This window comes from Callospermophilus lateralis, chromosome 11 (genome assembly GCF_048772815.1).
Source record: "Callospermophilus lateralis isolate mCalLat2 chromosome 11, mCalLat2.hap1, whole genome shotgun sequence".
Classification (NCBI taxonomy): Eukaryota; Metazoa; Chordata; class Mammalia; order Rodentia; family Sciuridae; genus Callospermophilus; species Callospermophilus lateralis.
In genome coordinates, this window is record NC_135315.1 from 25363159 (window position 1) to 25374786 (window position 11628).

The window sequence follows — 11628 nt, forward strand, 5'->3', positions numbered from 1 at the left end:
GGAAAAGCATTACCTAGTCCTACCTTTCACAGCTTTCCATCTGATTATTGTAGTTGTAAGGTAGACAGAATGCCTTTATTTTATTTGTTTATTTTTATGTGGTGCTGGGGGTTGAACCCAGTGCCTCACATGTGCTAGGCAAGCGTTCTACCACTGAGCTACAGCCCTAGCCCAACAGACTACTTCTGTAGTCAGTTCCCGGCACTGAAGGAAGCTAGGGATCCAGAACTATTTTCTACTTGCTTAGACTGCAGAATTAAATTGTTGTCCACATACTTTTTAAGGCTGTGCACATTGGCATACACCTGTAATCCCGGGACTCAGGAAGCCAAGGCAGGAGGATTACAAGTTCCAGGCCAGCCTGAGCATTTAGACCTGTCTCAAAATAAAAGATATGAAGTACTAGAGATACAGATCAGTGGTAAAGCACCCCTGGATTCAATCCCTAGTGCTCCTCCCAAGAAAAAAAAATTTTAAGGGCTATTATTTTTTTTTTTTTTTAAAGAGAGAGAGAGAGAATTTTTTTAATATTTATTTTTTAGTTCTCGGCGGACACAACATCTTTGTATGTGGTGCTGAGGATCGAACCCGGGCCGCACGCATGCCAGGCGAGCGCGCTACCGCTTGAGCCACATCCCCAGCCCAAGGGCTATTATTTTTAAAATTGAATATTGTGAATATATATCACTGAGATATGATTTTGTAAAAAAACAACTTTTGCATAGTAAAGGAGATAGTCTAAATCTTACTTGTTTAGTTTCGTATTTATTTAGGTTTAGAATACTTTGGAAAAGTAGGGAGTTTGAATCTGTGGTAGATTATAATTCTGTTTTTTGTTTCTTTTTTTTTGAAAGGGAGAATTTTTTTTAATATTTATTTTTTAGTTTTCGGTGGACACAACATCTTTATTTTATTTTTATGTGGTGCTGAGGATCGAACCCAGTGCTTCGCGCATGACAGGCGAGCGCGCTATCACTTGAGCCACATCCCCAGCCCTCTGCTTGGTTTTGACTGATAAAAACATATCCAAGGACTCTTTTTTAATTTTTATGTGGTGCTGAGGATTGAACCCAATGCCCCATGCATGCTAGGCGAGCGCTCTACCCCTGACCCACAGTCCCATCCTCTCCAAGGACTCATTCTGATGAGACCCAGAATGTTGCAGGGAGTAGCGAAGCAGTTTTATTGAAACCTATGCTCTGAGCAATATAGGTATATGGGTGTTGTTTCTTCTTCTTTTTTTTTTTTTTTTTTTTGGCAGTATCAGGGATCAAACTCAGGGCCTCATGCATGCCAGGCAAGTGCTCTTCTACTGAGCTACATCTCTAGCCCCACCACACAGTAAATAATAATCGTCTGCTTGATTTTTCCATGCCCATGTGGCCCTTTCTAGTATGAGTATCTCATACATAGAAGTAAAGTCTTTTTTTTTTTTTTCCATAGCCTAGCATGGTGGCCTGCACACAAGCTTACTACTACAGGTTTTGAAAACAAAGACAATAAATTCTAATCTTCTTTTGACTTTTGATTTCTCCTTGGCAATAGGAGAAATTAAGGCTGCAAGGCCAAATCACAGAAGGGAGCAACATGATTAAAACAATTGCATTTGGTCGCTATGAGCTTGATACTTGGTACCATTCTCCCTATCCTGAAGAATATGCACGGCTGGGACGTCTCTACATGTGTGAATTCTGTTTAAAATATATGAAGAGCCAAACTATACTCCGCCGCCACATGGTGAGTTGTCTTGGGTTCCTCTGCCTTGACTATCATAACAGTGTTACAAGATTTTTGCCCTAGAGATGATATCAGTCCTAGCAATCTTAGTGGTACAAAGGCATAGGGAATCGAAAGTCACGTTTCAGGGTGAGGCATATAGCCTGTGGCCAAGCTGATGCTGGTTCTACTCAGAACCGCTGAAGGCCCTTAACCACATCCTGTCATAGGCCTTGCTTTGTCTATTTTTCTTGCTTCCTACTCTTCTCTACTTGTTCCTCAGAATATGAATTACCTCTGCCCAGGGTTTTGCGTGTCTTAAACTAGATGAAAATGCATGGACTTCATTAGCCAGAGTAGAGATAGAGTAGCTCACCTTTTGAGCAGTGAGTATTCAGGAAATGTATGTTGAATGAAAATATATATAAAGAAGGCAAGACTGACAGATAATTTCAATTAAAGACCATGTCCTGGGTGCCTCATCCTCAAGTTGTTTTAGTACTTTCTGGCTTCTGAGCATTCTTCATTTTAAAATAGGAATAAGAACTTGAATCTGGTTTTGTTGTTAACAAGCTTATTAGATTTTCTTCAGCTTTAAGCCATTTTTCCTTCCCTAGTTATGGAACAAAAAGCCTGGTCTTAAAGGGAATTTCTGCCATGGAGCAGGAAAAGAGAAAGGGGAAGGGGTAGAGAGTTATGAAATATTTTTGTTTCTATAGTCACAACATACTTTGGCTCTAAAGCCTTTAGGTAAAACTGTTTTCTTCCCCATCATCTACAATCCAGGATTACTGTGATTCCTGTTATGTACTGCTCCCTAGTTTGGTGGTATTGTTTTGGGTTCCCAGCTCTGGAGCACATGTAGCTTTGTGGTCCAGTCCTGCCGTGATGAATTAAACCCTCCAGACTCTTATCACCCTTGCTTTGCCTGAGGTGGGTATACAATTATGGAGGGCTGGTAATGGGTGAGGACTGGCATAGACAGTAATGGTGTCAGGGGACTGAATACTGACACAGATTGTAGATCATGGAGGTAAGTAAAACTGGTATTTTTAATGATATGAACTATTTACATTTCTACCTTTTTCTTCCTGGTTATTTAGTAACATTCACCAATGAAGGTAGCCAAAAGGACAAGACAAGAAATAGAGGAAACAAAGAGTCTAAATAAATTCAGGGATCAAATAAATATTCTGCATATTTTGGGGCCTACTGTATTATATGAGTTATAAAAATCAAATTTGAGGAATTATAAATGTATTTTACTCCATGACTATTCTGAATACCATGTAAACTGAAGTGGTCTTTCTTTGACTTGGCTTTTGTTGTAAAAGAAATTAATGTTGTGTTAGATATTATTGGAAAGAGCCAGCATGAGCAAAAGGGTGGAGATGGGAGCAAACTATAGGTGGAGCTCTGAAGCAATTCCAGTTAATAATATTTGGATTTACATGTAACAAAATTAAAACATGATTCTTTTTTTTTCGGTACTAGGGAATTGAACCCAGGGGTGCTCAACCACTGAGCCACATCTTCAGCTCTTTTTTATATTTTATCTAGAGACAGAGTCTCACTAAATTGCTGAAGTTGGCTTTGAATCCATGATCTTCCTGTGTCAGCCTCCCAAGCTGCTGGGAGGAACAGGATTCTTGAGTTGACAGGAATCAAAATAAAATTGTTTAATATAAAATGTTCCTAGGCTGGGGATGTGCCTCCATGGTAGAGCCCTCACTTATTATGTTCAAGGCCCTGGGTTCAATCCCTAGCACTACAAAAACAAAACACATAGGGGTTGGAGTTGTGGCTCAGTGGTGGAGCACTTGCCTAGCATGTGCAGGGCCCTGGGTTTGATCCTCAGCACCACATTAAAAAATGAATAAATAAAATAAAGATACTGTGTTCAACTACAACTAAAAACTAAAAAAACACAAAAATATTCCACATACGTACAGTTTTTTAAAACAACATTTAAAAATGTTTTTACCTGAAACCTTTCCAGAATTAACCTGTTTACACGAGTGATGGGCTACATTAAAGCTATTGGTAGGGCTGAGGTGTAGCTCAGTTGTAAAACACTTGCCTCGCATGCCCAAGGCCCTGGATTCCATCCCTAGCACCTCAAAAGAAAAACAGCAACAAATATACTGACAATTGAGAGTGAGAAAAGAAAATGGCTTGTGCCCTCTTGTGGCCAAATGCCCCCCAGTGTCCTGCAACTCAGCCATGGTGCCTTTCCTGTTTTTTAAGCCACAGAAAGACTTTCTCTTATATCCTTACATAACAAGGAGAATGCATTTGCCTGGAGCTGGGGCAGATAGTGGTTCATTTGGTTTTGATCACTGTGGGTCATTTTTCTAATCTGGAAAAAGACGGTAATGGTTAAGTGGTAATGAGAAGTTACTGGTAAAGGTGAGAGTGAAGTACTTAGCAACTCTAAGCTCCTACAAATAAGCTGCTTAAGAGTTTCCTGTTGGCATGAGGCATTTTACACTAAGCAAGGATATTCTTATTTATCTGGCTTTTACGTAGTAGATGATTTTAATCTCCTGGACCAAGACACTGCCAGAATACAATCTAGAAAACTTGTTCCAAATGGTTATAAAAATTCTACAAATATACTACAATGACTTTAGAAGACTTTATTTGTTTTACTGGGAAAAAAAATCTGTAATATGTGTATCCAACTTTCCCTCAGTTCAGTTAACCAGATTTGATCTGTGTTGCTTTTTTCCTTTGAGGACCCTTTTCCATAGGGAGCTCTTTATCCCTGATGGGAATTCATTCTCTTGCAGGCCAAGTGTGTGTGGAAACACCCCCCTGGTGATGAGATATATCGCAAAGGCTCAATCTCTGTGTTTGAAGTAGATGGCAAGAAAAATAAGGTAAAAAGTGGCAAGTAAGATAAGAGTGGTGGGAATATGTGTTCATAGATTTCTGAAGGAGTTGGGTATTTTTTTTAACCACACCTCGTAAAGAATATCAACATTTTGCGTGCACAATAATGATATGATCATATTTTTAGGCCTTTATCTGATAAGTTTTGAATTCACTGGCCCTTTCATGGAATCTCTTCCTCTCTTCCAGATTTACTGCCAAAATCTGTGCCTGCTGGCCAAGCTTTTTCTGGACCACAAGACATTATATTATGATGTGGAACCCTTCCTGTTCTATGTTATGACTGAAGCAGACAACACTGGCTGTCACCTAATTGGATATTTTTCCAAGGTCAGTAGGATCTGGGGATTAAGAAGCTATGGCTGAGGCTGGGGACATAGCTCAGTTGATAGAGTGCTTGCCTTGCATGTACAAGGCCCTAGGTTTAGTTCCCAGCGCCAAAACAAAAGCAGCAGCTAATGGTCAGAGCAGGGGTGATGGATGTTGGCATCTTGGGGCTCAAATCTCTGATGGGGAAGAGACCATACCCCTGGCAATGATGAAAGTCCTTCCTTTAAGAAAATTAAAGACAAATGCATGTATCAAAGGTAGTTTAATGAAAATATCCGATTGTTTATATATAAAGTTCTGGTTTATTCATTTCTGGACTTGCAGGCTAGAGCTGCCTATTAATTAGTGGCCTTGGCCTCCCTAGTAATCCATGAGTACGCATTTTGCAGTCAAGCCAACTCTTTGGCTTCGCGCTCCTCAGTGTTATTAGCTTAAAGCCAGGAATATATTCCAGTTGCCTGGGGTTAGCTGGGCTCCTTCTAGCATAGATTAATGCCTCTGGGCCTTCACCGACAAAGGCTGGATTTGGCTTATGACTTTTTAGTATAGCAACTAAAATTGAAATAAAATTTATATACATTCACAAGCCAAACAGTTAACCCACTTGAAGTGTACAATTCAGGAATGGGGTAGAGTGCTTGCCTAATGGAAACTGTATTATATGCAATTTGATCATTTATTGATCCCCTTCCAGAATGAGTATTTATGTTAATTTCCTTTTCTTCTCTTCCAGTACATAGTCTCCATTTGAAAAAATTGCTTTTAAAGAGGGTGCTGTAGGGCTGGGGCTATGGCTCAGTGGTAGAATACTCGCCAAGCATATGTGAGGTACTGGATTCGATTCTCAGCACCACACAGAAATTTAAAAAAAAAAAATTTTAAGGGGGAATGCTGTAGAGCCACTCAGGAGTCTTTCTTGACCTATACTCTGGCTATAAAGAACCCAGAGTTAGCCCCCTTAAAATGAACTGGAGGTCTCAGCTTGAAACCCTAGGATTAATGACTTTGGGCATCATAAAGGGTATGGGTATAATAACTGAGCCTGATAGCCACTCCCCAGGACTGGTTAGTCATATTTTATAGGCAGCTTTATTTTATATCTGTAGGAGTGTGAAAACCTTGGTCCAAAACTCTTAATGATCTGCTCGTTTGTTTGCTCTTTTTAGGAAAAGAATTCATTCCTGAACTACAACGTATCCTGTATCCTTACCATGCCTCAGTACATGAGACAGGGCTATGGCAAGATGCTTATTGATTTCAGTAAGTAGGACTGCTAAAGTCATAAGCTTCAAAAGGCAGGGACCCTGTGACTATTGTCTATCTATCTGTCCTGTGGTCTCTGCAATTCCTGGGATGTAGTAGAAGTATCCTGCTTCTTAGTGAATGAATGAACAAGTGGAGAAATCCTAAACACTGTCAGTCTACTGATAACTCAGTTAACACTCAATGAATACAGGACTCTGAGTTGGTACTTAATTAGGAGAATAAAAAATCAAGCTCTTCAGGATTATCCTAGTTTGAGACTTAATCAGAACACACACATGCATAAGGCTTAAAATTTGTTTCTTTGATGTTTGGGATTTCATTTTTCAAGGACTTGTCTAGAGGTAATCCATATACCTGATACAGACTTTGAGTATTACACTCTATTCTCATTAATCTTGGATTCCACCTTTATGGAATTGTCTGCTCACTAAAATTTACTTGAAACCCTAACATCTTGGCACCTTTGTGGTCATCCACGGACATGCTCAGTGCAGGAAAAATTAAGGGTCATTGGATACACACATACTTAGCCACATTCAAATAAGTCGCCCTGTTTAGCTCTCATACCGTGAACAAGTGTCATTGTCGGTCTGTTAGTGCCACTTCTCCACATTTTTGTGCTTTTTGTTGATAATTTTTAATGGCCGCGAAGTGTGCTCAGTGCTGTTACTAAATACAGGAAAACTGATGGATCTGCAGGGATGAGATGAGTTACAGTGCTGTTGGCTGGGACAAAATGTCTTTGATTCAACAGCATATATTAAACAGGGTATTTACCTTTTTAAAAAATGTGGTACTGGGGATTGAACCCAGGGGTGTTCTAGTTTTATTTTTATTTTGAGACAGGGTCTCTCTGTGTGCTGAGGTGTCATTGAGCTGCTCAGACTGGCCTTGAATTTGTGATCCAGCTGCCTCAATATTCTGAGTCACTGAGATTATAGGCATGTGCCGCTTGGCCTGGCCTGTAATTCACTTTGAATCTAAAAGTGCCTACTCCATGTCTTTTTTTTGCTCCCTGCTGTTTCTTTTGGTTACAAAAGATTAGTTGTCTAGTAGAGTTTTTCATATTATGTATTTTGCAGACCACATTCTCATGTATATTTTGTATAAATTGAATGTTAGACGTTAAAACTGGAGGTATCTTCATTTGCACTTTCCCACTCCCTACTACTACATGGGTGGTACTGAGATAATCTGTTCAAAATTTTGAAAAATATAAAAAGCCATATAATGAAATGGCTTCTCCTCTGTGTTCTTAACCTGTTTGCAACATACCACAACATAGAGTCATTGTTTTTAAAATTCTAGTAAAGTTCCGGAGGTTTGGTTTTGTTTTGTTTTGTTTTTTGGTGTTATTATAAGTAACTGTAAATACACCTTCTTCCCCTTTTGTTTATACAAAGGCAGCATATTATATTTAACAGCTACACAGTACATATTCCATTGAATGGCTGATCCCTAATTGATACTGCAGAGCAAATTGTACTTCTTAAACTTTCTTCTTTAGCACTGTTCTTTGCTATTAGGATGAAATATAGTGTTGCTAGAAAAAATCTGTATTTGGGCTGGGGCTATGGCAGTGGCTGTGGCTCAGCAGTAGCACACTTGCCTGGCATGTGTGAGGTACTGGATTAAATTCTCAGCACCACACATAAATAAGTAAACATTGGCACAATAAATAAATAGATAGATAGATAGATAGATAGATAGATAGATAAAGGTCTACCAGCAACTTAAAAATTAAAAAAAAGAAAAAGTCTGTATTTATTCCCTGGCAGGTTATTTACTTTCCAAAGTGGAAGAAAAAGTTGGCTCTCCAGAACGTCCACTCTCAGATCTGGGGCTCATAAGCTATCGTAGTTACTGGAAAGAAGTGCTTCTTCGTTACCTGCATAATTTTCAAGGCAAAGAGATTTCTATCAAAGGTTGGTTTGTAATTCTTTAATGTTTCATTGTTAGTTCCACTAGATGTCCTACCTTTTCCACTTGACCCCTGTTCATGCTTTTTGTCACCTGCAAAGCTGTCCCCCATTCTGTGTTTCTTCTAAATATGAAGACCACTGATATGGACCATTACAGAGAGCCTCACTAGAGTGCCTAGGGATTCTAGAGTGATTGACCCCTGGGAATGGCTATGAACTGGTTTCTTAAAAATGAAGAAGAAAAACAAATATTTTGACATATGCAAGAGCTTCTAAGATATCCCTTTTATGCAAAGGTAGGATTTATTTTGGTCTGTTTGACCTTGATATCTCTAATTAACCAAGAGTAGCTTCTTATTATAATATCCTTTTTCACTCTTATTTGACTGGTCAAATTCTTTGTATACATTTTCCGAACAGGTAGGATTGAATCAGAGATTCTAGCCCGTTGGATTTCTCCTAAGAGAAAGGAAACCTCAAAAAGGGTGGGGGTCTATGCTTTGACCAGGTTCTCAGTGACTCTTTTGTTTCAGAAATTAGTCAGGAGACCGCCGTGAATCCCGTGGACATTGTCAGCACTCTGCAAGCCCTTCAGATGCTCAAGTATTGGAAAGGCAAACACCTAGTTTTAAAGAGACAGGTGAGGTTTTTAATCAGCTGCTTGCTCCTTGCTGACTGTCCCTTGAGCAGAGCCCAGTAGGGGTCTTACCACCCATCCTTTCACAGAGGAGCTCAAATATTATGCCTTCATTTCTTTAACTGGCAGTGTGAAGCCCGAGTGACCTTTGGTATTAAGCTTATCTCCTACCTTGTCCTTATCGGGAGCTTTTGTTAAGCTCCTGTCTCAAAGTTAGATGACACCAGTTAAGCAGCTTTATGTTGCATAGCACTTTTATCATTTAATGATTTTCTTAGATTAGGAAGAATGGCCCAGCTATAGAGGGGAATCTTCACAGACTCCAGGGCTTTTGGAATGGTTTTAAATGCCATCTCAACTAATGCCCACTTTTAATTTTTTTAGTTGACTCATACGTGTAATAAAGATAGGTGAATAATGATTCTGGTTCTTACTATGGGCAAAATTGGAAGAAATTTATTAGGTAGGAAAGCCGTTTGCAAATCAAATGATATTTTCTTAAACCTTAATACATTGTTAACCTTTTGGTGATTTCTTCTTGGCTAGTAGTTATTTTAAAATCTGTATGTCAATGCATGCTGATTGAACGAGTCTAACAGTTGTTTCCATTGTTCTTCCCAGGACCTGATTGATGAGTGGATAGCCAAAGAGGCCAAAAGGTCCAACTCCAATAAAACCATGGATCCAAGCTGCTTAAAATGGACCCCTCCCAAGGGCACTTAAAGTGACCTGTCATTCCGAGCCAGCGAACCCCAGCAGTAGGAATCCGTACCCTAGGGATCTGTCTGTCATTTCTGTTGCTCTTGTGATTGGCAAGTACAGTATCCTTTGGGAAGGCCATCCCCCTCAGGACTGTCCTGGCTCTGACCTTCTTTTACACTGCAGACGCTGGTTCTGAGGAACTGTTGTTTCGGCCTCAGTGAGGTTGCCTGGATGAGATCTGTATTAGACTCAAGTGCAGATCCCTCATAGCACTGACCCAAGGATTTCTGTTATGGTACTGTACCTGTCCAGTCACTGGTTCCCTCCTCATGTTCTCTTGCCCCATGAGGTGTGTCTTGTCCTCTGAACTTTGTACTAGTGCTTCTTGCCGCCTGGTCACCAGACCTCCAAATATGGTTGCCACTACCAAGACCTTTCCAGTTACTCTTTACAAGTGTTTTTGTGGAGGGGCAGGGAAGAGGCAGCACTTTTGAGGGTGTGTATGTGTACTGGGAGGGGTCCATTCACATGAGATTTCATCTTGCTTTATTTAACCTTTTTTCCTCCATTTTTATTGGAAGACTTGTTTTTGATCAGTATTGGGCTGCCCAGAACCAAATACTTCTTTAGAGTTTCCCAGAGATTAGTTTTGGTAACAGTACAATAATCCATCCAAATGATATGACGAGAGCAATAAGAGGTGGTGATATTGTATTTTGGTTTGAGTTCACCTGTGGGCAGTGGGCATTGTGGAAGGGAATGGATAATTCTTTTGCTTCACCACAAAGTGCCCAGCAGTAAATGTTTTCTTCTCTCTTTACTCCCTGCCTCTTTTACATTCACAGGTGCCAAAATAATTTCCAGTTCTCCCTTTCATGCTTCATGTTAACTGGTTTAATAGTACTAAAACCTTTCCCTCATACCAGTTTTAATAGGACCCCTGTACTTCCACATAAGTTGCATTGATTTTGTCCAGAGCATCTTGGGAGAAGTTGAAAGTGATTGAAAATGACTTTCTGTCTCAGCCCATGGCTTTCAGCAAGGCAGAGTGGCCACCTGCCAAGGTTTGCTTCTCTTTTCAACAGTTACTCACCCTCTTCTAGGACTAAAGTGCTTCTGCCCTTCCAAGAACTCCTCCTCCATTTCCTTTTTTGGGATTTGACACCATCCTATTCTCTGGTCTCCTATTTTTGGTGTTGTTCAAGTGAAGGAAGAGATGTTCCCTCTAATTTCTCCCTAGCCCGTCATAACCTGCTATCTTGGGGCAGCTTTTGATGTCTGACATGTCACCCTTCCCAACTTGGTCTCCTACAACACTGCTGTCTTCATGTGGCACCCTTACCACACTCCCGACTCTGGTCATTTGTGCCTTTCTCTTGTCATCTCTGTACACTACTTATATTCACTGTGGGTTGGGGGGAGTTGATTTTAAGCATGTTCAGTGGCGGCTCCCCTCCAGTTTCAGTGTCACTGTTAAAACTTATCCAAAAGCAACTTCACTGGGGGTTTTCTTAAGGGGTAAAGGCCTTTTACAGATGCTAAACCCTTCCCCACATGTGGTAGAATGTGCTCTTCTATATCTACTCCTCAATAAAGCATGTTCTCTGCTCAAGTCCGTTTTATCTGGGGCTCTCATTTGTGTACGAAAATGATGCAGCTGACCTGCTCTAATAGTAAGTGCGTGGGGACTTGTTTTTTCTAGCATTAGACTGTTGAGGGATGTGGTTTGTGGCTATGGAATTGTTTTTCCCTTGGTGCTAGCCATAGAGGGAGTGCTAAGTCTGAACTTGTGTAGTTGGGATGAATTCAAACTGCCTTCTTTTTGGTGCCAGCAGTGGCTACTTGGTATTACACATACTTTTTTATTGAGTTCATTTTTGTCTGGTTTTAGGGGCAAAGGAATCAGTGGGAAACGAGTATAGGTAGCATATGATGGATACTTTTTTGCGGGGTGGCGGGTGGTAACCAGGGATTGAATTCAGGGGCACTTGACCACTGAGCCACATCCCCAGCTCTATTTTCTATTTTATTTAAAGACAAGGGTCAACTGAGTTGCTTAGTGCCTCACTGTTGCTGAGGCTGGCTTTGAACTCACGATCCTTCTGTCTTAGCCTCTGGATCCACTGGGATCACAGGAGTGTACCACAGTCCCCAGCTACA

General features: G+C 40.4%; 1 protein-coding gene across 2 annotated transcripts in view; it reads left to right on the forward strand.

The window, feature by feature from the left end:
- The window catches only part of Kat7 (lysine acetyltransferase 7), a 30491-nt gene extending 19411 nt beyond the window's left edge, over nt 1-11080 (forward strand). For both annotated transcript variants that reach the window (XM_076869431.2, XM_076869432.2), the window contains 7 exons: nt 1546-1737; nt 4509-4598; nt 4801-4941; nt 6108-6201; nt 7986-8132; nt 8663-8769; nt 9388-11080. In XM_076869431.2, the coding sequence (XP_076725546.1) occupies nt 1546-1737; nt 4509-4598; nt 4801-4941; nt 6108-6201; nt 7986-8132; nt 8663-8769; nt 9388-9489 (873 nt within the window). In that variant the 3' untranslated portion in view covers nt 9490-11080. The remainder of the gene's footprint in view (nt 1-1545; nt 1738-4508; nt 4599-4800; nt 4942-6107; nt 6202-7985; nt 8133-8662; nt 8770-9387) is intronic.
- The last annotated feature ends 548 nt before the right edge of the window (nt 11081-11628 follow it).